General features: G+C 46.4%; 1 protein-coding gene across 1 annotated transcript; it reads right to left on the bottom strand.

Moving 5' to 3' along the window:
* Nucleotides 1-9447: 9447 nt before the first annotated feature.
* Fcamr (Fc alpha and mu receptor) lies at nucleotides 9448-13083 on the bottom strand (the record flags this gene model as incomplete). The annotated part of the gene is given in 5 exon segments (XM_051147336.1): nucleotides 9448-9694; nucleotides 10322-10440; nucleotides 11068-11821; nucleotides 12713-12914; nucleotides 12916-13083. Coding segments are annotated over 5 exon segments (1395 nt in total), but the record flags the coding sequence as incomplete, so codon positions are not given.
* Between the last annotated feature and the right edge of the window lie 13291 nt (nucleotides 13084-26374).

Raw genomic sequence — 26374 nt, 5'->3', positions numbered from 1 at the left:
TGTCCTGCACAAGCCAGGAGGTAAAAAGCATGTGGAGGCAGTACAACCTGTGAGGAGGGGCCGGCTCTGTACTTAGACTGTCCTGGATTCATACCCAGGTCTTTTTATCTGTTAACCAGGAACCCTTGGACAAGTGGCTTAATGTCTTTGGGCCTGCTTATCCTAAATCCATAAAGGTGTTATAAAAATTACTATGTATAAGGGCTTATACATAGTATGTCATAAGCACTATGGCAAGTGCTTCTCAGTCAGTATCAGAACTGGGGCAGAACAGGACCTCAGCACTAGAGTAACTCTGCACTAAATAACAAAGAGCCATGGGCACAGATGTGGGATGAAGGAGATGACAGAGGCAGGCCTAAAACCAAGATCTTTCCGCGTTGGATTCCTGCTACTTCGCCCCACCCCCGCTGCTTACCAAAGCCTACACATTAAGGATGAACATTTTGAGTTACACTTTCACAGACAGCAGGTGGGGGTGGTTTCCATTTACCCCTTTGGTTGGTCCAGTGGATTTTAGAAGGTCAAGGCCTATACAGATCCAACCTTGGGGATTCATTAACTTGATGCTCTAAGTGTTAGGATTCTGCTTCAATCTGCTTACTTGTGATGTCATCCCTTACCTGGCACGGGGGAGTGACCCCGCCCAGGGCCATATAAAAGAACAGACCCTCCAAGTGGTCTCTCTCTGGAGTACCCCTTCCTCCTTTTTCTTCTCCCCTGATGCTCATTTAATAAACTCTGAATAACATAATATCTAAGTATTTTGTTCTAGCATTATCTTATTCTTAAAAAATATAAAACTAAGAATAAGGATTGACCCAACTGCTGATAGAGAAGGATTTCCCCAGACTATACATTACTTCCTCACTTTGCGCTGCCCATCTGTTACTGGCCTTGAGTTTTGATCTGGTTCATTTTTCTCAGCCAGTTAAAGAATTAAAAGGCAAGAAAAAGTCTCAGACATTGCAAAGTCAACCAGTGAAGGCTTTTATTAGGAGTGAGGACATACAGACACACACACACACACACACACACACACACACACACACAGAGAGAGAGAGAGAGAGAGAGAGAGAGAGAGAGACAGAGACAGAGACAGAGAGAGAGACACACACACACACACACACACAGAGAGAGAGAGAGAGAGGAGAGACAGAGACAGAGAGAGACAGAGAGACAGAGAGAGAGACACAGAGAGAGAGAGAGAGACAGAGAGACTCTGCAGGGCAGAGAGGGTCTTGGTAACTGGAGTCCAGTCTCTTTTTGAGGGTTCAAGGATTTGAGAGTCTTCGGAGGGTCTTATCCTAATTTAGGGCTGTTCAGTTTGAACAAAGACAGGGAGGCTAATAAATATATCCTGATTTCTTCTTGAGCTTGTTTGGGTCCATACAAAGGAGCACACAGGCAGGGGCGGGGGTGGGGGGTGGGCACAAGGTGTGGTGGCGGTAGGACAAAAACGCCCACCAGGAGTGTGAGGAAGAAGCTGAGTGCTTGCCATCTTTACTCTCTACTGGTGGCCTTTCTCTCTGTCTGTCCACCTAACAGGCGTCTGTGTAACTCCCAGTCTTTCACATCTGGCAGGGGTTGGCCCCGTGATTGCTGCAAGGTGAATGAAAACAAGACTGAACGGGTGAAGTGCTGTTTGCCATCAGCTCTGCTCCCATCTGTAGGCCTTTAGCTAAGTCAATATTTAACCCTGGTCCTGGAGTCAATGTTTAATCTCAGGACAGCCAGTTCTATAATCCCGCTTTTCCTATCAAACCAAGCGTATGGTCAGTTTGATATTTTCACTGAAAAAGTAGCACTGAGACAGTATCCTCTCCACCTTTGGAAAGGGTATCAGCTGTTTAGAATTACTCACTCCACATCTGTAGATAATGATACAGTTTTGTGACCTGGTGAGAGGATGGTGCTCCTTCTCCTTGTTTCTTCCTGGGCTTAGTGGGGAAGAGCATGGGGTGGGATTGTGGCCTCTGTTTGTCCGTCTGGCAACCAGAATGCTGCTAGCTGGCGACAGACTAAGTGGCTCCTTGTTTTGCATCCCAGTAGGAGAGAGAGAGAGAACCGAAAAAGTCCAGTTGGCTGATGTTGAGCAAGTTTGCTGAAAGGTGCTGAGCCTAGACTAAAGCCTAATTTCTCCACCCCCACAGGCAAGTCTTCCTTTAAAGGGGTGAGCAAAATAGAAGGGAGATTGATTATAAGCACCCTCTACTTGCCTGAATATTGGGGAGGGATGTATAAAGTGAGGACATGACTGCTCCAAGGTTTGGTTGAGGGGAAGGTTTTTATTGTAGATATGAGGGAGAGTAAAGCCAGAGGCATCTGGAAGAATGCAGAGCAGGGAGAGACAGTAGCAGAGTAAACATAACTGAATGTGGCCATGAGGAGGGGGCGGTAAGAGTGTATAGAAGAGGGGGAGAGAGAGAGATAGAGAAAGTGCAATGAAGAGAGAGGGGACCAAGAGCCATGAGAGAGCTGAGAGAACCAAGAGAACACATGGCAAAAATGTCAGGGTTTTTTTTTTTTTTTTTTTTTTAGGAATGAGAAGCTGAGGAAGGGAAGCCCGTGAGTGGAGAAGGTTAGTGTAGGGGTCTAGGTGAGAAGGGCTGAGGGAAGCCAGAATGCCAGCATAGTCTCTGAAAGAGGCATTCGCAATGCTGAGAGAGCCTGGAGGCCATTGCGAGCTTTGATACAGTGATAGGCACCACAGTTAGCCATTTGTCACCAGTTTCCTTTGGACAGGTAATTATTTAGTGGCTCTGTGGGGATTTGCCTAAAGATGTCCAGACATGGAGTTTGCCATCTGGAAGTATCATGCCAAGGAGGGAGAAGGGGCTAGCCAGCAAAGAGGTGGGGTGTGGAGGAGTTAAGTAAGGGAGGAAGACTGTTGACAGTTTAGCGGCTCCAATATTAGATGAGTCATGTCCAGGCCAAACATGCATTCCAGACTTAGAGTTTTGCTTTGTTTTGTTTTGTTTTTCCTCCCTAAATGAACACCCAAGTTACCTCTTCAGTGACCACCGCCTGCTGTGTGCTCACCTGATTACCTAACATTTGTCCTTTACTGTTTGCAGAGCATTGTTGACTCCTGACAGTCAATCAGAGAGTGCACAGACATAGATTCTGGGGCCCGTGGGATGGAGGCACTGTGGGACCCTTTATCATCTGGGTTGAGAGAGAAGGGAAGGAAGAGATTGTGGCAGGGCCCCTGGGGGGAGACTGTTGAGTGGAGGCAGCCTTTGTGGGTACATAGAGCAAAGCTGAATGCAAGAATATAGAAATGGAAAGTTGGCTATGACCCAACAAGGTCTCACTTCCCCTCTGGGGATCTCCCCAGCTCTGAGAAGCTTTGAATCTACTATTCCACTTGTCAGGAACAGGTGAACAAGTCTTTTCTGAGATTAACAAACCACCCTCCACCCCCATGCTTGGCTAGGGAGAAGGAGGAAGAAGTTTTGAGTAGACATCCAAAGTCAACAGGTGAGTGCCAGGTGACAGGGCCCAGCCCCTCTCATAAGCCACCAGGGTCCCCTGAAGATTGGCTGTTTCCTTGTTCCTGGTCTGGGATGGACCTGCCTGTAGCCCAAAGTGTGCCATGCAGGCTGACACTGGGAAATAAAAACCAGCTCCTGTAAAACCCTGCAACCTGTGTCCTCTGGAGCCTTAGTGTTCCCAACTGTGATAGGAGAATCTTTCTTTCTGGTGTTGAATACTGTCAGTAATTTTTAATCTGTCTATGCTACACTGTGGTGGTCAGGAGCTGGTTGCATCTTTTAACTAATTTATCTTTCTTGTGCCAGGTTCTAAAGGAGCAAATTTTATAACCTTTGCCTACTGTTTTGCTTTGTTTTGGGGTGTGTGTGTGTGTGTGTGTGTGTGTGTGTGTGTGTGTGTGTGTGTGTACACTTTGAGGCAGAGTCTCACTCTGGAGCCCAGGATTTGCTCTACAGCACAAACTGACTTTAAACTTGTAGCAACCCTCCAGGCTGAGCCTCCCATATCCTTGGACTACAGGGAAAAGTCACCACATGCAACTTCCTTTGCCTGAACTTAACCCATACCATCTGGGCAACTTGTTTAATACCTTCAGATCTAGTACCCTAGATTCCCACACATTCCCCCTTCTCTAAAATACTCTGAGTCTGGTGGCAGGAATTTGCAGCTCGAGAGAAAGAAGTGATCCGAATCGAATCCGCAAATGTGTATCTGCTTCAGAGCTCTAATTCCCATGGGCCTCTGGGGCTGGGGGTGGAGTCTTCCTGTGGCTGACATCTCTCTGATGGGTTTCACAGACTACTCAGAGAGTGGGCAGTTGAATTGTGCTTCCTGCTGACAGTCAGGGGAGCAGGAGGCCAGTGCCTGAAGCCAAGCTTCGGCCCTTAAAAAGCGGAGAGTGTGGTGATCCTGGTGACAGAGTTCACTTCCAGTGTTGAGTCTCCAAAGTGTGTTTGTCAAACTGTGAACTCTGGGGTATCTCCACAGTGGAGGATGCTCAGAAACTCCTCATCTGTTTGGCATGTGCATACTAGTGTGCCTTTCAGTGGAGGAAGTTTCTTTGCGGGCAGCTGTGAAATGGATTCAGAATCTCTCAGACCATCCTAGGAGAGGTAAAAAAAAAAACAACCACAGGAGTGCTAGTGGCCATACAGTCCGGGGGTCTTGAAATAATGCCGTCTCGGGGTCCTGATTGGGTTCATTTTCTCTGCCAGTTAAAGGAATTAAAAGGCAGAAAAGTCTGAAGGTCTACAGGCTGCAGCAGAGAAATCTCAAGCACCGCAGACAGAACCAACAGTTGAAAAGGCATTTATTGGGGGGGGGGGGGAGAGGAGGAAACACGGAGTGCAACAAACACACAGAGAACAACTCACAAACCCTGCCACTTCTCTCCTGGGGGGGGGGGGAGTTGAAAGGCTCTGAGGAGTCTTCCTCCCCTCATATAGCGTTGGCTATATACGGTGCTTGATTGGCCCCAAACTGTTGTGTGACAAGTCCTGAGGGAGCCTTGAACTTGTTGATGCACTCCTTCAGCAGGCAGTCTGCTGGCGGGAGATGAAATCCTACCAGGCCTTTGATTTTGTCTCCGGTCAGGAGGGTGAGGAAGAAGCTGGCATCTTGGTGCTTTGCTTCCTTTATTACCTAGCCGCGGCTTCTCTCCCTACCTGCCTGCCTGCCAGAGAGTTTGTCTAACTCCGAGTCTGTCAGCAGATCGTGGTGAGAAGCATTTATACTGAATTACCTGGGGTCCATGGATACTCTTAGAGGTTCTTGACGTTTGCACCCCACTGAGCTCAGACAAATATCAACACTAGTTAGTGATTAAAGAGAACAAATGGCTGGAAATGACTGTGCAGCTTCTCATACAGGAATCTCAAGGAGAAAAGCAAGCAACCTCATGAAACTCTAAGTAGGAAAAAGACCTGGCCAGAAGACAAGATCGTTGTCAGGTCTGGAGGAAACTCCAGTTCCCCAGATTCCAAAAGGCAGTACACGCGTCCAGAAATGACAGGCTCAGCTGCGCTATGCTGGAGGATCTCGGGAGGGTACTGTCGGCATTCCTCGGGAGGCCATGTAAGTGTTTCTGTCCACCAGAGAGAGGTCCCTACCTACCTCCCTTTCCCCTGGAAGATCAGACAGTCCTAATGAGCTGTAACTATGGTGCTTACCAAAGCCCATGCTAGCCCCAGGCTCCTTAGTCCTATTCACACGGACTTGTTAAGCATTTCAAAGTCAATGTTAGCCTCCAGGCCCTTCTCACCTCCTGACGCCTCCTCCACTGGGCTAGCTGGCAGGCTGCTGCAGTGCACACCCTCCTCTCTTCCCCATAACTGTCCTGTATACAAGGGCAAAGTTTTCCCCTACCCCAAGCCCAAGCATGCTATTTTCACTATTCTCGCTTGCTCTTCCCCGCTGCCCTGCTTCTCTAGCTCTGGCATGTCCAGTCTGCTTCTCTCTCTCTCTCTCTCTCTCTCTCTCTCTCTCTCTCTCTCTCTCTCTCTCTCTCTCTCTCTCTTTCTTTCTCTCTCCCATTTACCTTCCCCAGTCATGAAGTGGTCATTTCAGTGGTTTCTTTACTGCGTCCTTGAATACAGCTATCAATACAATACAAACAAGATGCCAAACAAAATAGTAGCGCTCAAGGCCAGAGGCTGCAGGTGGGCCACCTCTCCTTGTTTGCCTTTTCCTTAGAAGTATGAGATGTTTCCTCTGAATGTCAGTTTCCCCATCCATAACATGGGAATGGCCATAATGACCTTCAGAGATGTGGCATCTAATGCATATAGAAGGAACTGTGTAAGTAGAAAGAGGAGTGTTGGAGAGCTGTGCCCAACTGTTTCACTTTCCGAAAATCAATGACATCTCTCAGTCCTGGAACGGAAGTGCCTCTGATTCTAGCCTGGTAAGGAAGGGTTCCCTGCCCCTCGCTTCGGTAGGCGGCAGGAGCATGGTGCTAGTGAAGTTGACCTGCTCTATAGGGTTTGTGTCTGGCCCTTTAAGCACGGCCCACCCATTCATGTATGTCCGTTGGGCCATAAAGGACCTACTTCCGTCTGCTGGCATCTGCTCAGATCTTATTTATTCCTGCCTCTCTCCGAACTCCAGGGCCAGAGACTGATCTTCTGCAGCTCCTCCTGGTGGATCTCAGCTTCCGCTGAAACACCTCTCCTTCTGGAAGCTTTTCTGCCTCCATCACCTTACCGCAGAGGCCTGCCCATTCCTTCCTGTTCCCCTCTTCTAGTAAGATGGGCAGTCAGACATGACACCACAGCTGCTCAGTTCAGGACAAAGAGCATCCAAGCAGTTCAGAGGAGGGAGAGGTCCCTACAAGGGGCAGCAGCAAGTTCCTGAGGAGACAGGTCTGATCTTTCAGGTCAGATCTATATGTATATACCCTCTTGTGGAGTCTTATGGCTTAATGCGGGCACTGCAAATTATGGTTGAAGGCCAAAGGCAGCTCTCTATTTCTGTGAAAGTTTTGCTGGACTGTAGACTAGCCAGTGGTTTGTGTATCCTCTCTGGCTACAGAGGTGGAGCTGAGTGACTGCCTCAGAAGCTTCTGAGTTGCCAGGTCTACAATATTTGCGGTGTGGCCCTTGGAAGAAAAAGTGGCCATGTCTTGGATTAATGTATTAGCTTCCCCCAATGAATCATCTAAGGAGATCCAGTTCCAGGAGATTGCTTTGCTAAGCATAATAGTCCAGAACACATCACATCTCTGCTCTCAGTTATTCACCTTTTCCCTCTGGATGATTAGTGCTTTGGGAAGCCCTCATTTAAGAGTCTGTTAATTATGCCAGCCAGTGATGGGGCACATGTTTAATCCCAGCGCTCAGGAGTCAGAGTCGTCAGATTCAGAGGCAGAGGCAGAGGCAGGTGGATCTCTATGAGTTTGAGGCCAGCCTGGTATACAGAGTGAGTTCCTGGAAGCCAAAGCTACACAGAGAGACCCTGTCTTGAAAAGACAAGACAAGACAAACCAAACCAAACCAAACAAAAAACCAAAACGAAGAGAAAAAAAAGAGATTAACCTAGAATTTCCCAAACTTCTTTGAACTACAGTTTAATTTTCTCTGACTACCTTTTAATATCCCAAAAAGCTGATTTGATATCCTATGGAGATTCCTGGTAAAGGCCAATTGGTTAGGCAGACCAAACAGCCCGTCTTGGCTGAGTTATGTACTTGGCAAGCTCTGCTTGCTCATTGATGGAAGGTGGAAACAGTGGCTTCTCTGTCTCTCTTACTGGTTTCTCAGGCAGGCTGAGATAGTGGACCCTAAGTAGCCTGGAGTGACAGCTGTGGTGTGAGGCAGCTTTGACAAGCTATGCTTAGCTAATGTTGCAGTGGTGAGGTGGAAAGACACTAGGCCAAGGCCTTACCCTCTGCAGTCTTCACTCTGATTTCACTAGCTTGGTTACCTGAGTGACTTCTTTCACTGGGCCTCAGATTCCTTCTACATGAGCGGCTTTCAGCCTTCCTAAGGCCGCAACCTTCTAATACAGTTCCTCATGTTGTGGTGACCCCCAGCCATAAAATTATTTTCATCTCTACTTCATAATTGCAATTTTGCTATTGTTACGAATTGTAATATAAATATCTGATATGCAGAATATCTGACGTGTGACCCTTGTGAAGGGGTCATTGGACACCCCAAAGAGGTCAGGACCCACAGGTTGAGAATCACTCTCTGGATTAAGCATCTATAGCTCAGAAGTTCTGTGTTTCCACCTAGCTAGATGACTTCGATCTGCCAACTTATCTAAGAAATGTCTCTCATAGGCCCCTCATTGCTCTTGGCTTTCTTGGTACAGTATCTGGGGTCATGATCAGATATGAAGAGGGATTTCTAAAGGACTCAGATGCCCCTGACAGCTTAGAAGGCAAGATCAAGCCTTCTAGAAATGCCAATGCTACAGATCTGAAATTGGTATTGGGACTTTTTCTTTCCCCCCCGCATCATTTGTTGCTCAATGTCTGTACTGCCCACGCACAGATAACAGCTCACTTGCTAACACATCTGACAAAGAAAAAGAACAGATGGGGCCCCTGAAAAGATGGTATGGTCAACAATGGGCAAAATTCCCCAACAAATATGGGTTTTCATAAGACAGAATCTACATAAAATTCTTCGCATTTGTCTCGTTTTCCACTCCTAAGCCATTTCCAGCTTTGTCCACAGTCTTTGATATCAAACATTTATAAGCAGTGGAACAAGGGGAGATTGAGGATGAGAACCTAGTGAAAAGTAACCTCTCCTTCCATCATTTAGGGAAATCCCAGAAAATCTTGGCCCAGCCAGAAGATCTACAGTAATAATGAGGACAGGGTCAAATGGGGAGATGCCATGTCAAGAGTGAGTGTTCTCCCCGACCCACTGACACGGTCATCTAGTGAACTCTCAAACAAAGGGGATGGAGGCCCTAGGGGATTCAGACCTCTTGTCCAGGCAGATCCCCAGCGTCCACCAAGTTCATGCCATCCACAGCCAAACAGTCACGAGTGTTTAATTTGCTGGAGTCCCACTGGAGATGTAGTGAAATGGGTAAAGCACAGTTACTGCCCTTAAGCTCTGGATGTGCTTGCTCAGGTGAGCCTGGTATACGAGGATACTGTCGAGTGTGAGCAGCAGGCTTAGTACTAACAGACACAGATAAGGAGAGGTACTCAGGGAGGCAGCGGTGACAGCATGGGACTTCTCATTTTCCACACTGCCAAGAACGGAGATTTTGTATTCTCTCTTCTCCCCCGCCCCCTCTCTGAAAGAAAAACTTGTAAAGGGCAGCAGACTAGGCAGTTAAGACAGCTAGACCATGAACCCTTTCTGGAAGCTTTTTTGAGTCATTGTACTGTCACCTTTAGCTATGCAGAATGCCTGGCCCTCTGAGACCCAAGTTGGTAGGCCCCTGTGGCCCCAGGTGGAGGCTGAACTCAGTTAGCTAGTCGCCATGTGGGCAAAGGAAAGTGAGAAAATGATGAAGAAGCCACGGAGCTGTTTGGTCTTGGTCCTCCTTCCGTGGTGACTGAGCTGTTTGTCTTCCCATCCTCAGGGTCCTGGGTCCTCCAGGACAGTCAGGCTGGCTTGGGTAGGAGGAAGGTCATCCTGCCACAAGTTTGTACCCACATCAGAGAGCTTGTCTGGTAGGAAATGTGTCATTTGAATTAGAGTGATCCTTGGTACCCTTTCTGCCTCCTGAGCTGCAGAGACACAGAGAAAGTTGTGAGTATTCTGGGGGTGGACATACATACTGATTTGCGCCCCCCCCCCAAGAACCCAAGGCAAACTTCTGGGAAATTCCCAAGATGGAAGTCCAGTAGCTGGGCCCTTGGAACCATAATAATTGGTCCAGAAGAGTTGATCCCTGGCCCTGAGAACCATAGCCTCTCCTACTGGCTCCCAGAAAGTCACAATTTCTTCTCACCAAGACTGCACACCATGGGACACTCACACTGGGAGTCTGCATCCCTGGCATATTACTCTAAGAATAACGCAAACTGTGCAGAAGAGTATGCATGCAGCCTTTGGCCGCAGGGCTTGTCTGTTCTCCTATGCCAGGGTTGCCAGTGTGGTTTCATGCCTATGGTTAATAGTTCTTGTCGTCCTCCAAATCTCCTTAAACCAACAGATGCCACTGAGGCAAAGGTGTAGAGAGAGTTTTAAGAAGCCACAACCAAGCATAGTTAGATGGTTCGGAGTGGAATGTATCTTTTCTACATCCAAAAGTGGGGCCACTTGATCTTACCCTGACCCAGCCCTGGGGTATCAGGTGGAAAGAAAGAGCCATTTCTTTCCCTAGATTTGGGGGTTACTTAAGCTCAACTCACAGGTCCTCTCTCTCCAGACGCTCCTTTTCAGTAGGACCAGAGCTGCAAGCAGAACCAGGGCCAGCACGGTGAAGATGGGAGTCAGGATCCAAGAGTTGCTTTCTTCACCTATGAAAGCACTGGGGGAGGGAGGGGAAGGGGGAGGGGGAGACAAAAACAGAATCCAGCTGGTCAGAATTAGATGGACTATTAAGACTATGACAGCCTACCTCTCTCATTTCACAGAGGGACAAGCTGAGTCCCAGGCTAATTGGTCACCCCTGTCCCTGTAGCTGGCTCCCAGCAGAGCTGTTTTCCTCAGCTCCTCAGGCCCCAGCCCTTTGCTGTTCTCCACCTTCCTGGGCATGGGCCACAATGTGTCATATTGAGAAAGAAGATGAATTGGAGCCAGGAAGTTGGCCTTGGCACTTGGCTCTGTCACAACTTTGCCTTGTGCCTTCAACAAGTTATTTATCTTCTCAGAGTTTTGCTCCCCACATTGAATATAAAGTCTGGAGGGTCCCAGACTATTATTTAATTGTGTCATTTGGAATTTTGTTTGCAGTCCACTGGAAAACCTTCAGATAGCATTGTCACAGCACAGGCTCTGAGGTGTGGAGGATGGTAGCTGAGGCTTAGATACCCCATCCTACCATTTACTAATTTGTAGCTACAAAGGGAAAGAGGGCAGCAGGAAAAAAAAAAGGTCTGGCTGGGAAACAGGGCAGACGTGGGGACCCAAGTCAGAGGAGGGACCCAAGGCTTACCTCTTCATGGATGACCCCTTGCCAGGGACCCACGTAGAGCCCACTGCTGGAAGCTGGCTTCGTGTGGAGGGGCTATGTTCTTCAGCAGTGTTTTCTAGGCTCCCATCATTGCTTCCTCCCCCAGATGCCACCTCCATATGTGTAGTGTTCCAGGTCCATACACTTGGAGCTGGGGGTGACTTCTCCTCCGTGGAGTACAGCATTTGTTGTTTAGAAACCTTTGTTCCCTCTTGTAGAGTTTCCTGGGTCACATGTTCTGAGTGCAGGACTGGTGGTCTTGTGGCTCCCGTGGTCTTCCTGGGTGCATCTGGAGACGTACTGACCTCTGCTTCCTCCTGTGGCCCATAAGCCTCTAGAGTTGTGCCTTTATTCCTACCCTCATGAGCGCTAACACTAGTCGTTACTGAGTTTCTGGAGCCCCATATCCAAACGTCCTGTGTCGTACTGAATACACTTCTTGGTTTTGGAGCTGAACTCTCTGGAGTGGAGACTGTTGCCTTGATAGGGTCATCCTCTCTGCTGCTTGTCCATGGAACTGTTGTCGAAGTTTTTCTTAGGGTTTGCTTTCCATTGGCTGAGGAGGTAGTGTTGCTTATACCTGTAGTTGGAGCTCTTGGGCTCCATCCTGAGCCTAGGTCTTCTAGACTCTGGGTGACTTCTGAGGTCCATCTGTTGGCTGCTACAGAGGCTGTTCCAGAGGCTGTGATGGGCTCAGTAGAAGCTGGAGCTGCCGCATAGGTGGTGTTGGAAGGACCTGTGTTTCGGGGGAAGAGAGAGAGGGAGGGAGGGAGGGAGGGAGGGAGAGAGAGAGAGAGAGAGAGAGAGAGAGAGAGAGAGAGAGAGAGACCGTGTGAAAAGGATATCTTTCTAAGCTAAATGCTTCTTAAGTAGGATGCACCTCACTAAGAGAGGTGATGTGATCTTCTGCCAATAAGTCAGATAAAATTTGAAAATGAACATCTCAAAGTGCTTCTGTTCTTTTGCAAATATTCACATTTTATATTCTGATTTCCTTTCCTTGGGCTTGCATACTCCCTATTTGGCTACCCAAGAGCCTGTGGCACTACTCAGCAAAGGAGCCTCTGATTGCAGCAGACAGCTAGCCTGCAGCCTTCAAGGGAAATATATACTCACCGGAGAGGTCAAATTCTGGATAGGTATTCTGCAGAGCAGCCTTTATGGGGCACTGTCCCTCCCCCCACCTTATGCCTCCATGCCTCCAAATAGAGACTTTGGGCTGTCAGATGTCTGCAGAGGGATCAGCAAGGGGCTGCTACAGAGAAGCCTAGGCGCAGACCTTCAGTCCTCCCAGGTAGTGCTCCACAGTGCTACTTTCTCCTCATGTCAGGAACCAGGGCAGTCACCTTGTCCAGCTCACAGCATTTTTGGAACTTGGCTCCAACATTCATCGTACAATATTCAAGGCAGGAAGTACCAGGCAGAGACCTTACGTGTATTCTGTTGGACACTTCTGAAGATGACTTCTATCCAAACAAAAAGTCTGCCTCCTAGAGCCTTTCTCCTACTTCTCCTTTTATTGCCCAAGGCTTAAGGCTTTCTTGGGCCCTGGGCCTTCTCTTGCACCCATTTCTTTTGAACTTGGGCTTTACAGAAACTGGCCCATCAGCCATCAGCTGGCTCCTACCTGTGGACACAATCAGGTTCATGCTGAAGAAGAGCATGTCATTCCGGTCTCCTATGCCGCAGCGATAAAGTCCCGTGTCATCCCGAGACAGCTGGGACAGCCTCACCCGGAACAAACCATTCTGTGGAAAGTCAGTGAGAGCCACGCGCCCATGATAGTCACGGTGAGTATAGCGGTTGGTGGACGCGATGGTGTGGCAGACCCCACAGCGGAGGCCGCAGGCGGCACCAGTATTTCCTTTGATGCCTGTTGACTGAGGAGGGGGCATAATGACAGTGGATGGTGACGGCTCCCCCAGTCTCTCCAGACACCAACCTCGGGCCTCTCAAGGCATTTGCATCTGCAGGCAGAGAAAATAGGCAAAGGAAAGGGAGCAGTGAGGTTAGTCACTGTTACGGAGTTAGTAAGGAACCCTGCGTGCCAGAGACCGCAGCTGTAAAGGTGGCCTGTGGAGCTGAAGAGTGAGCGTAGCCACTGAGGAGCTGTGGACACAAGGTGTCCTTTCCTCTGAAGACAAGAGGCATAGTCTACTCCACTTGGCTGGTGCAGCTTCTAGATCAATGGCTGACATTTTCCCATGCTCGCCACTTCTCTGTAAATCAGGAGACTGAGCACACAGGAACCACAGTGGGTACGAGAGCCCAGGTGAGAAGGATTGCAAACACACCTGCTTTGGCAATATTTAGGTGGGCCTGAGTACGTAGAAGCCAGCACGAGGGGGACTTTAATTTGATAAGGTGTAAGCAGAAACAAAGTTTATTGTTTCACTGACCTTTCACACTACACCCGTGGACTTATCTGCTCTTTAGTGAGACACGAGGCACCATCTTGTGTATAGTAGATTTCACTGTCTCTCTTGGCACACATGGTCTAATCTAGTCCAGCCTAAAATTATGTGTCTAGCCTAATGTGGTTACAGGCTGAAACTTGTGTCTCCTCTAGCTGAAGGCTTTTCCTTTGCTCCCACTAGCCTCGGAGACTGTCGTGGAGGGGATGTGCAGATTGGATCTCCTGTTTTGCTTTCTTCTGTGGCTTCCTGGACTGGCACAGGGAAGGGAGCGGCGGTGCATGATACCACGCTTCTGTGCATGGCTAATGTTCAAAGTAGCACTGCCCCTCACTCTCCCTCCCCACATATCTGGCTGAAGTTCCCTCCTGTGGGAATGGCTTCTTGTTTTGTTGGCTTTTTATAGCCACCAATAACAACCCTAGGACTTCCGGCTGTTTGTTCTTTGAGACTTATTTTTATTAGTTTATGTGTGTGATGGTTTTGTCTTCATGCGTGCCTGTGCAGCACATGTGTGCTGGTGCTTGAAGAGGTGGTGCGCCTCCGTGTGGGTGCTGGGAGCAGAACCAGGGTCCTTTGCAATAACGAGTACTCTTAAGCCCTGAGCCAGCTCTCCAGCCCTGCTTCTAGCTTTTTTGCACCTCTTTTTGTGGCCCACAGTTCCCTCTCTTGGTGCAGGCCATGAACTGGGTCAGAGGACAAACACTTTGTCCTTCCGTCTAAAGAAACATGGAGTATAATGAGAAATTTGTTTGGTCACTCTAGTCATTTCTTCCCTCACATGATTTAGAGTGAGAGAAAGTGGCCCATTGGTCCAAAACACTTCTTACACTAAACTCTTCAGCCTTTCTAGGGTTTTTGCCCTCCTCCCTACCCCCCCCCCCCTTAGAGGCCAGGACAGCTGCCTGTTGGGCTATGGCTGAAACCAGCTCTGTAATTTCTTCCTACAGACTTCAAAGGCCTGCTGAATATTTCGGTTTAGGGTGTAGGAACCTGGTAGCTTGCTCTTTGTTTTTAGGGCATCTGAACCCAAGAAGTTGTGACCAGTACCCCTTTATCAGGATCAGTTGAAGAATATATGGGTCCCAGTACAAAAGGAAAACTCAAGACACCTTGTCCAAATTCGTTATGTTTCGAGATGAGGTTGAGCATGACAGCACATGCTGCGAGCTCATCACAAGGCTGAGGCAGAAAAAGGGTTGAGTTAATGCCAGCGTCAGCTACATAGTGTGATCTGCCTCAAAGACAGACAATACTCAACTCACAGGGGTACAAACTGGCCTGTCTAGGCATCATCACCTGGTTTAACCAAGCTACCTGGGTAGAGGTAATGGAAACCACCAAACAAGTGATTTCTTCTCTCTCACATACCCTACAGCACCAAATGAATGAACAGGGACTGAATGCTTAACTGTCAGTATCCCATAGGCCAATGAAGTTGCCTAAGGTCCATCCTTGCGAACCGAACCACTCTCCCCTCCCCAGCGTGCTGGCACCAAGGAGCACTGAGGCTGCTACGGAGGCTGGGGCCTCCCAGCTCTCCTTCTTCCCACAGCATGGAGATAGAAAGAACACTAAAGAGGGAACTCAGAACTTGGTGCAGCTGTGTCAGAACCTCACGCCCCAAAATGTAAGCTCTCCACTGGGGCAGCCCAATGCTAAATCTCTTCTACAGGTTTGAATTGAACTGAACTTGTATCAGTGCAGCTCCATGGGCTGGGGGGGGGGTGGCGGAGGGGGGGACTTAAAAACCATCCCATCAAATAATAAACGTCAAGCTGGCATTTTAAAAATCTGGTGTGCTTTTATCACACTACCCTCTTTTGTCTGTTACTGTTAATTTAAACATCATTTTAAAGAATTTATTTTACTTTTTACTTACAAAATATTCTCTGTGTATGTGATAATATGAAAATAGTCTTGCTTAATTTGTACATTACTCAGTGGGATTTTTAACGGTTGTCTGTATGTTTCTCCACTCATTTTATTAACTGCCATTCTTTAATCTTCTTCCCACACACAACTCGCATGCTTTTTTTCCTTCCTGCCTCTTTTTCTTCTTTGTCTCTTTCTTATCCTTCCTCTTTATATTTCTTAGGTGTAACGTCCCAGAACTTTAACAAACTCTTGAATCTTGCACTGTAATGGCACCCCAACTTTCTCCTTCCCAGCTACTTTCCACTTTGTTCTTTTCAATGTTGATCTATTAATAAAAAGAATCCCTATCCTCATCCACTTCCATTTCTTCTGACTCCTAATCTTAATAACTAAATCCAACAAACACCTTGTTCATTTCTCTTCCAACAGCTGCTGACGTCATCGGCTGCTGTTGTTACTGACCTGGTGTGACATTTGTGTGGTGGACAAATGCAGTATCCGTGGCTGTTTCCACAATCAATATTCTACTCTTGGAGAAATACAGAGGCTGAGGCTGGCATCTTGAGTTCCTGAATTGAGGAGCTACTTCTGAATTTTGCACCTCAACTCTACCACAACCTAGCTAGCCCCATCTGCACATGGCAAATACTTCAACCAAAAGAATACTGTGAATAAAAAAAAAATCCAAGGGATGAAATAGCCCCAGATATATGAATCTTAGTATAAGAAACACGAGAAATCAAGGCTGTGTAACTTATCTAAAAATTACTAATCCCACAGTAATTGTCTCCAGTCAGCATGAGCTAGATTAAATGCTACATAAATAGCTCAAAGAATGTTTATATTAAAAGAAACTAGAGAGAGAGAGAGAGAGAGAGAGAGAGAGAGAGAGAGAGAGAGAGAGAGAGAGAGAGAGAGAAGAGCCCCTGAATGAATCTCATAAGAGCACAAAAAAGGGAAATTGAAGTAAGGAAAATCAATACAAGATAGAGAAGAGAATCCTATAAGGAAATAGAAACGCTGAGGGAAAACCAAACTGAAATGCTGGGATTGAAAAACATGACAGGGACGTGGAAGGTCTGTGGAAATCCTCATCACGGGAATTGGAAGGTCTGTGGAAATCCTCATGACGAGAATGGTCAGGAGACCTGAGCTAGAGACACAGTGGAGACTGGGGCCCTCCACCAAGGGCAGGGGTGGTTAGTGCGTGACTCTGAGGGGTACTTTACAGACATCCGGGACATCACAAAAGATCAGGTTTAAGAATCATAGGCTTAGAAGAAGGAGAAGAATTTTACTTAAGGCACAGAAGACATTTTCAGCCAAATCAAAGCAGAAATGTTTTAATAATTAGAGAGATGCCAATCTAGATATAGATACAGATTTAGGACACCAAACAGATGGGATAAAGAGGAACTCCCCTTGTCATATTGTAATTAAGCTACTAAATACACAGAACAAAGAAAGTACATTGAAAACGCCTGAGAAGCATTCAGTCACATATAAAGGCAGTCCTACTGCAGAACAGATGTCTCCATAGGAACTTCAGAAGTCAGGAGAGCTTGTAATAATATATTTTCAAGTCTTGAAAAGTAACAACTGCCAACACAGACTGTGATGCTCAACAAAGTTATCCATCAATGAAGGACAAAGAAAAATGTTCCACAATAAAAATATGCTAAAGGCAGCTTTATTATTAATAGCCAGAACTTGGAAACAACCTAGATGTCCCTCCAACAAAGAGTGGATAAAGAAAATGTGGTACATTTACACAATGGAATACTACTCAGCTATTAAAAACAAGGACATTATGAAACTTGCAAGCAAATGGATGGAACTAGAAAAGGTCCTCTTGAGTAACCCAGACCCAGAAAGAAACACATGGTATGTATTCATAAGTTGACATTAGCCATAAAGTACAAGATAACCATGCTATAATCCACAGACCCAAAGAAGATAAGTAACAAAAAAGGGCCCAAGGGAGGATGCTTAAATCTCACTCAGAAGGGGAAATAAAATAGACCTCAGAGGAAGATTGAGGGAGGGAACTGGGTGGCAAAGGGGATGGAGAGGGGAATAGAAGGGATCAAGTGCAGAGAGGACTGAAGGAGAAAGAACTGAGAAAGAGAACTAACTGAAATGGGGGGACAGAGGGAGTGTACCTCTGGGATGAGCCAGAAACCTAGGACAAGAGAAACTTCCAGGAATCTATGAGGATGACCTTAGCTACAACTCCTAGCAGTAGGGGATGTGGACCCTGAGGTGGCCACCTCCTGTAACCAGGCAAGACTTCCATGGAGGAATGGTGACACTAATCCAGGCATAAAACGTTCAACCCAAAAGTTATCTTGCCTATAAGAGGTGTAGGGATAAAGATGGAATAGAAATTGAGGGACTGGCCAACCAACGACTAGCCCAACATGAGACCTAGGCCATGAGAGAGAGAGCCAACCCCTGACACTATTAATGATATGCTGCTCTGCTTTCAGACAGGAGACTAACATAACTGTCCTCTGAGAGGCTTCACCCAGCATCGGATGGAAACAGATACTGAGACCCACAGCCAAACATTAGGTGAAGCTTGAGGGATCTTGTGGAAGAAGGAGAGAAAGGATCTGAGGAGCCAGAGAGGTCAAGGACACCACAAGAAAACCTGCAGAATCAACTAACCTGGGGCCATTCGAGGCTCACAGAATCTGAACCACCAAACGAAGAACATGCATGGGATAGACCTAGGCTCCCTACATATAGATGTGCAGCTTGGTTCTCATGTGAGTCCCCTAACAACTGGATCAGGGGCTGTCTCTGACTCTGTGGTCTGCCTTTGGATCCCTTTCCCCTAACTGGTCTGCCTTGTCTAGCCTCAATAGGAGAAGATACACCTAGTTCTACCTCAGCTTGATGTGCCAAGGCAGGCTGATATCCATGGGAGGCCTGAGGAGAAAAGGGAGGATAGAGTGGGGGGAGGGGAGGGGAAAGAGAAGGACTAGGAGGATAGGAGGGAGGGGAAGCTGTGATCAGGATGTAAAGTAAATAAATTAATTTAAGAAGATAATAAAATTTAAATAACTTTATATTTGGTAAATTCAATAACAGATGGAATCAAATATTTACTTGGAACTTATTATGATAAGATAGGAAATCTAAGTACTATAGTTAGGTATGAATTGAATTCATAACCAGGAAACTATCCTGCAAATACATTTTCTGTGTTCATAACATTGTATCAATAAACTTTATCTAATATATGAATACATTTTATTTGATATATGAAGGGAAAAATTGGAATAATTAGTAGATGTTTGAAGTCTCCCTGAACTGTTATAACTCAATAAAATGATAGTTATGAAAATAATATTCAAAGTTCATATGTACATATCATTATTATTATTGTGTCTATATTGATGCTAATAAACAATTTGAAGATACCACTGCTCTGGGCATTCCTCTCACCGGTCTCCTCAGGTCATGTAGAAGGACAAATGTGTAGAAGTTATATATGGTGTTTTCAAGGAATACATTAGATTTTGCTTTGAGAAGGACTATTGATATAATTCTAATGAATGTTTTTGACACACCTAAAACAAAAACAAGATTAAAAAATATGCTAAAGGAATTCATACCTGCTAATTCAACTTAATAGAAGATGCTCTTCAGATGGAAGAGAAAGCCAAGTGAGGCCCCAGGAAAGAACAAAGCACTCTTGAAAAATAATAGTTAAGCAAGAGAGGAATATGAAAAACACCAAGGGCAACAAATTCAACAGAGTTTGACGGGAATTAGGGGGCAACTCTCCATTTCCCATAGAAGATGGATTAAAACTACTTTAGTATAGAAAGAGCATGGAAAAAGGTGTTCGAAGGTCTTGGAAACAAACAAGTGCTGTTTTCTAATATTATCAAAAGGATACAGGAGGCCATCTCATGATGATTGAGGGAGAAGTCCTCAAGAGGAGATTTCAGTTCTGAGCATACACAGAACATGGGTGCCTCCAGTTTCATAAAGCAAATATGCTATATTGTAAAGACATAGATTAACTCTAACACATAAGAGTAGATGACATCGATACCCTAATCAACAGGTGGTCACCCTAACCAAAACAACCAACCAACCAACCAACCAAACAACAACCAAAAAAAAAAAAAACCAAACCCCCCCCCAAAAAACCCAAAAGAACCAAACAAAAAAATTCAGAGAAACATCTGAGTTAGATGAGGTCAGAGTTCAAATGGGTCAGTGGATCTGACAGATAGCGGTAGAACATTGTGTCCAAACATAACAGAGTCCACATTCTTCTCAGCTGCCCAGGGGGCCACATGTTAGTGTACAAAGCAAATCCTAACAATATAGGAAAATTGAAATAAGTTCTTGTATTCTTTATGAATAAAACAGAGTAAGCTAACATCCAGCAGCCAAACAACCACAAAATAGACACAAGCTCTTGGAAATTAGAGGACACATCATTGAATGACGAATGGATCATAGAAATAGAAATAAGGGGCCAGAGAGATGGCTCAGCAGTTAAGGGCACTGACTGTTTCTCTAGAGGTCCTGAGTTCAATTCCCAGCAACCACATGGTGGCTCACAACCATCTGTAATGTGATCTGATGCCCTCTTCTGGCCTGCAGGTGTATGTGCGGGCAGAGCACTGTATACATAATAATAAATAAATAAATCTTTAAAAAAAGAAATAGAAAGAAAAAAGAATGTAAAACAAAAATTGTTTTTTGAAAAGATAAACAAGATTAACAAACTGTTAGTCAAATTATCAAAAAGAAAGAGACCAAATTAATAAAGCTAGAAATGAAAAGGAAAGCGTTACAAAACATACTAATGAAATGTAGGTTATTAGAACACACCTTAAAAGCATACTTAATTGGAATCCAAACGCACACTTAATTGTAATCCAAAAGAAATGAATAAATATCTAGATTCACATGAATGACTTATCAAAAATTAAACCAAAAGGAGGAGCTGGAGAGATGGATCAGTGGCTTAGAGCACTGATTGCTCTTTCAAAGGACCCAGGTTCAAATCCCAGGACTCACATGGCAGCTCACAGCTGTTTGTAATTCCAATTCCAAGGGATCCAGCACCCTCACACTGACATATATGCAGGCAAAACACAAATGCACATAAAATAAAAATACATAAATTATAAAAATTAAACTATTAGGAAATAAACAATCTAATATATCTATAACAGGCAGTGAGTTTGAAGAAGGGATAAAGAACCTACTACATAAATCTCTATGTAATTAGACCCAAGGCCTAATTATAGGACAGTAGCAACCATAAATGTTTTGTATCAATACCACTGAAGGATTAATTAAACAACATACTCCAAGCTACATCATAAAGGTTACTGTATTACATTTTATCATTAAAAGACAAGAAAAAATTTTAAAAGACAATGATAGTAATCATCATTAAAATTATTATTGCTAAAATGTTTGCACCCTAGGTTCTAAGAATTCTTGTGTTCTAGAGTTGGCACATTAGGTAGTCTGCCTTTGCTGATTGAGGATCTTTGATTGACTCTTGCAAGACACATGAATTTTCATTAATACCAAAGTTAAGAACCAATACCTCAAGTGCTTGTGTGGTGAGTTACTAACTGTAGCCCTTGGGTTCCATAATAATTAAACGATCTGTTTGTAAACTAGTCGTCCATGAGAATTAAAGAATGGGCTGGCATTTAGGATTAACTCACCTGAGGACCCTGTCACTAATCCTCTGATTCTTGGTGTGTGTGTGTGTGTGTGTGTGTGTGTGTGTGTGTGTGTGTGTGTGTGTCTCACTCATCTCCATCACTGCCCAGTGGTAGTATATTGTTATGACTTCCACTGCAGGCAGTGGTGGAGTTGGGAGTGATGCAGTTGAGGCAAGCCTTATAGGGATAGGACTTGGTTTGACAAAGGGGATCTGTGGCCAGACAGAGGAAGAGGAGGAGGGGCTGTACCTCTAAAGGAGTTCTTCCAGCAGCAAGGGGGTGTGGACGCCATGTCTGTTTCCATAGTGTAGATATGGGTCCTAGAATGGGGAGAGTGAGCCTGCAGCCATCTGGAACGGGACCCTCCGTGTAGAGGGGTCATGGATGAGCCTGGGTGAAGAGAGAAGCTGAGCCACCAGGGGCCACCAATTGCCCACAAAGCCATTCTCAGAAGTGTGAAGTCAGCTCCAATCCCTGCCCCAACACCCCCTGGGGTAAGAGAGCAATCCTCACTGGGCTCCTGCAGTCTCTGAAGATACTGACTATTAAGTGGCACAGCAGAAGTGGGGCGGTGGTGGGGTGGGGGTCGGGGTGGGGCAGCCAGAGACTACACACCTTAATGTTCACAGAGCCTGTGGGTGTATAGGGATGTGTCTCTGATGATTAAAGTACTGACCGTAGAGCAATTGAGTTTAGAATACATGAGACATAAAGTGGACTGTTACCTATGTGAACATAAGGTCTTGTGCGGTCTGAGAGGTGGTGACATCAGACAGATGTGTGACTCTTGGCTCACTCTACTTGTTAATGAGCCCGACATGTCAAATCAATCCATTTTTAGTATCATCATAATACTTTCACTCATTAATGAATTCAATAAAAAAAAATTTTTTTTTTTTTGATTTTTTGAGACAGGGTCTCTCTGTGTAGCCTTGGCTGTCCTGGACTTGCTTTGTAGACCAGGGTGGCCTCGAACTCACAGCGATCCTTCTGCTTCTTCCTCCCGAGTTCTGGGATTAAAGGAGTGTGCCACCACACCCGGCTCAATAATTATTTGTAAAACGGCCTCCCTGGACTAGGGTCTAACTAATAGACACTACACACACGATATTCTTCAATTACGATCATAATAAACTTTAGACATCACTGCACGGGGAAAGGATCATTGATTCTCTTGCCTAATCACCATCGGGCCTGCCTCAGCACACCAGGTTACAGGTACTGTTAGGACTGGATTCTAATTGTCCTCAGTTATGTCCATATACTAAGCCCTTCATAAATATGCATTAAGTAAGTGAATAAGTGCATTCATTTTTTTAAAAGTCATATAATTCCTGTGTATACTGACTTCTTCATGTGTAGGATAGGGGCATCTCCATTTTTATGTTGCTAGTGCTGGGTCTGGCTCTTGTAAAAACCAGTGGAATCGAAGCCTGTAATATTTGTGTTTCGCATACCTGTGAACCTTGAAACACTCTGTAAACAGATAATTTTCAGTCATCCACGTCAATGAGAGCTGGGGTGGAAGTGGGGGCCTAGATGGTGTGTGCGTGGGAGGGATTCCAAACAATGACTAGTTATTTTTGAGCTAGGCATTTACAGTCTCCGACGCTTCTCAGCCCCCGCCCCCAGCCCTGCGCCCGAGCCCAGATCCAGAGCGCACTCGGTTTTGGCTCCCAGGGAGAGAAGACACTGATCTGCCTGCTTGGTACTGAGTTCAGTGCCCGATCTCCAGTGGTCTGTGAAGCCTGGCTCTGGCTTGTGTTTGTGGACTCACCATGGACCAGGCAGAGTACGAGGAGGAGTGATTTCCAGCTTGTTCTCAGGCTGCCAACCTGCAAGCACAGACAAGAGGCCAGAGGGAGGCATATGAGAAGCTAGAGTGAGGGGCGAGGGGGTGGGAGGATGGGGGTCTTGGGGGGCTGGAGGGTATGGGGTTCGGAGGAGGGGGAAGGGAGGCTCAGGGCTGGGCACTCTTATTGTAGAATCTGTTCTCTCTGGCAGTTGGATAGCGCTATCTGAAAGGCAGGGCCAGAGAACTGCCTGTCCTGGGAAACGGGGCTCTCTGGTGCTGCAGGTAAGGTTACATTTCATTTACTCATGAGATTTCTGTGTTCAAAAGAGGCAAATCCACCCCGCCCCCGACCCCGTGAGATTCCAGCTCCAGCATCCACTCCCCAGGGAGGAGCCCTGAACTGGCATGGGTAGTGCAGAGTGGAAAGAGTTTAGGAGCAAAGTTCGAACCGAACCCGCGAGGTTCAGAAAGGCCAGCCTAAGGCTTCTGACTTGTCGCTGGGGAAAGTCAGCAGTTCTGAGTAACTGATGGACACTGCGTGGGGTAGAGCATCCTTGGGATGCAGAATTTTCCTCCTCTGTCTCTTCTCGTTCTTGCTTCCTTGCAAAGGGGAGTTATTTCTTTCAAGGGGGTAACCTTTGGTTACACTGAGTTAAAACTAAAATCTTCACCCTGTTGACAGTAGGGTGCTGGTCTGTTTCTTCTCCACGGTCTCCACGGTCTCAGAAAGCCCTGTCAGACCTTCCCCATCTGCGTTTGACCTTTTCTAGTCTACATCCTCCCACTGGCCTTGGCAGCTCACTGAAAGCTGAGCCATGTCACATCTTTCTACTTTCCAGCTCTGAACCCAGATCCAAGCAGAGTGTGGACCCTGTGGGCAGCTACTAGGAACGGGAGCCCCGTGCTGTGTCAGGGAACCCCAAAGGGATGACTTCTCAATGATTAAAAGGACTGAGATTGTACACATCTTCTCAGTTCTTTGAGGATTGTCATGGGTGCTTGGCCGCAGTTCTCTGGACCCACACACAGGTGCCATTGTTTTGTTTTGTTTTGTTTTTTTAAATGTGAATTTGCACATTCTTAAGAATGATCAGTTGTGCCAACTTTAAGTAGGTGCCTTGGCACACAGGCAAGGAAGCCTCTACACTCCCAACTATGCCACAGAAAGCCACTGGCCAGTAGTACAGGATCAAATCAGAGGAGAAAAGGCAATAGGAATGAGAAGATAGCAAGCAGGAGAAATCAAGAGCTCAAGGAACACAGGAGATAAAAGAAAGAGAAGGGAAGAGAGGAAAAAAGAAAAATAGCTCTAGGCTAGGCTCCTCCCGCCTATCACCTGGCTTAGGTCTCCTGAGCTAAGTCTACTAGAGCCTTTGGCTGCCCTACTTTCTTGGAGACCAGAGTGGCTGGTTTGAAAGGCTCAGCTTCCTTACATTATTGAGCTCCATCCCCACCACAATTTAGCGTGTTTCCTCCCATGAGCACCGTCAAGGGCAGCCTCTGCCCTTTCCTATCTTACCCCTGACCTCTCTAGGCTCTCCCAGGGTGTGGCTGCACCTAGTCCCCACTTTGATTAATATTCACCGAGTCCGTGTTTGCTGCGTGGCTGCATTTTGACACCCCAGGCCACTGTTTCCAAAGTGTTGAGTCCCCATACAGCTCATATAAAGGCCAACAGGCTATGCTATCCAGATGTTCTGAAGCCCACCGGTGTTTCAGGGACAGAGCTGCCTCCACGGGGCAATGAGGAAGCACAGTGTGTGATAAAATAAAATGTCTCCTAGTTACTTCTCAGCCTTTATCATTCAGTGGCATGTCTCTAGTCCCCCTCTTTGGCAATGACCTTCAGGAATCTTTTCTGCAGGGCTTTGTTACCCTGCAACACAGAGTTTAGCATCCTGTGGCCCCTGAGTCCTGCCGGGAAGCACAGCCACCCGCTTTTCATCTCAGGCTCATGCGTGACTTCCCTGCCCTCCCTTAGCCCCTCTGAATCTCACTTCTCTTCTACCTCCATCCCCATTCCCTGGGATGCTCTGGCACATGCAGAAGGAAGAGCACAGCATCACCACGCTTGGCTTTGCTGGATGGAGGCTGCTGGTGGACCCTGATGCTTATTCCCCTCCACTGCAAAAGACTGGCTTTGCCTGGGTGGCTATGTGTTCTGCATCTGTGCTGGCTCTGTCTTACCCAGGTCTCAGACCCAGTATACCTTGCTGTAGCTGAGAAGAGGGTATAGAGAAGATATGTAGGAGCCTGAACTCCTGAGTCTTCTCTGGCCTTTGGAAGAGCCTACCTGTTCTAAGGAGGACCCCAGAACACAAGCCACACTTGCTGCTGCTGTTACTGCTGCTGCTACTGCTGTTACTGCTGCTGTTGCTGCTGCAACCTACTACCCGTTCTTAGAGCAAGACCCAGATCTCCAGAAGAAAGCCATATTACCTTTTGCTCTCTGGGCTTAGCTGTGGTGTCTTGGTCCATGTTAGTCCCAAGCAAAATCAACTTGGACTTTTTCTTTTATCTAAGGAGATGCTGGTGTGTTCCGGGGGGTGGGGGGGAGTGTCTTCTGGTGGCCTTTTCTGAATCTGGAGACTGAGAAGGCGGAATGATGTGTTAATAGCGGTGGGAGTGAGGTCTGGAAGACTGAGGCTTCAGAAAGGAAGCCATGCCACTCACCTCCGTGCCAGTTGTATCAGGGTCTCTTCGCTGGAGCTTTACTGGTGAAAGAAAGTCAGTTCTGGTCTCTTGTCCTTACTGTCACTTACTTCTTTGGAACCTTTTCCAGGGCTGGTGACAGTCGCTCCTCGGAAAGCAGATCGATCCCCACTTTTCCTTCTCTCATACCCCATGCGAGGTACCAGACTTTTTAGGGTGCCCTATCTCAGCAGTCTACTTAGCATGAGTGATGTAAGCACCTGATCAGGAGAGAAGGGGATTTCAGGGTTCAGGAGAGGAATTCCCCCCAAAATCTGGTCATCGGCTGCTGCCCTACTGCTGACCTGGACATTTCAGGTTCTGTGGAAAAGGCGTTTGAGGGGTTTGGTTCGGTGACTTTAAATTCATGGTGGGGTGTTTACCGATATGTGTCCTGAACAAAGAACAATAGAACTAATGAAATGGTCTTCAGAGAAAGAGAACCAATGTATCCTAAGCAGATGATTCACTTTAAAAAGCACCAGTATTTCCCCTTGGGAAACAGTCTGCGGAGGCTCTTTTCTTTGCAAATGACATAATATTCCTACAACTCTTAGTCTTGGACTGGCACAACCTAAGCACTCAAAACAAAGGGGCTCAAAAGAGGAAGAGTGCGGCAGGCTGGGGCTGAGGACCCTTCACAGATAATGGGCCAAATCAAAAGGCCCTTCTTCTTTAGAATTAACTCAGTTGGCACTTTGCTACATACCATGAGCAACCATGGGCTGTTGTAGAAATTACCCAAAGCTTCCCCAAGTGTGAGGACATTAAAATAGACATGGGGTTCTTGGAATTTG

This window comes from Acomys russatus, chromosome 6 (assembly GCF_903995435.1).
Source record: "Acomys russatus chromosome 6, mAcoRus1.1, whole genome shotgun sequence".
NCBI classification, from domain to species: domain Eukaryota; kingdom Metazoa; phylum Chordata; class Mammalia; order Rodentia; family Muridae; genus Acomys; species Acomys russatus.
This window is presented reverse-complemented; position numbering and strand designations above follow the sequence as displayed.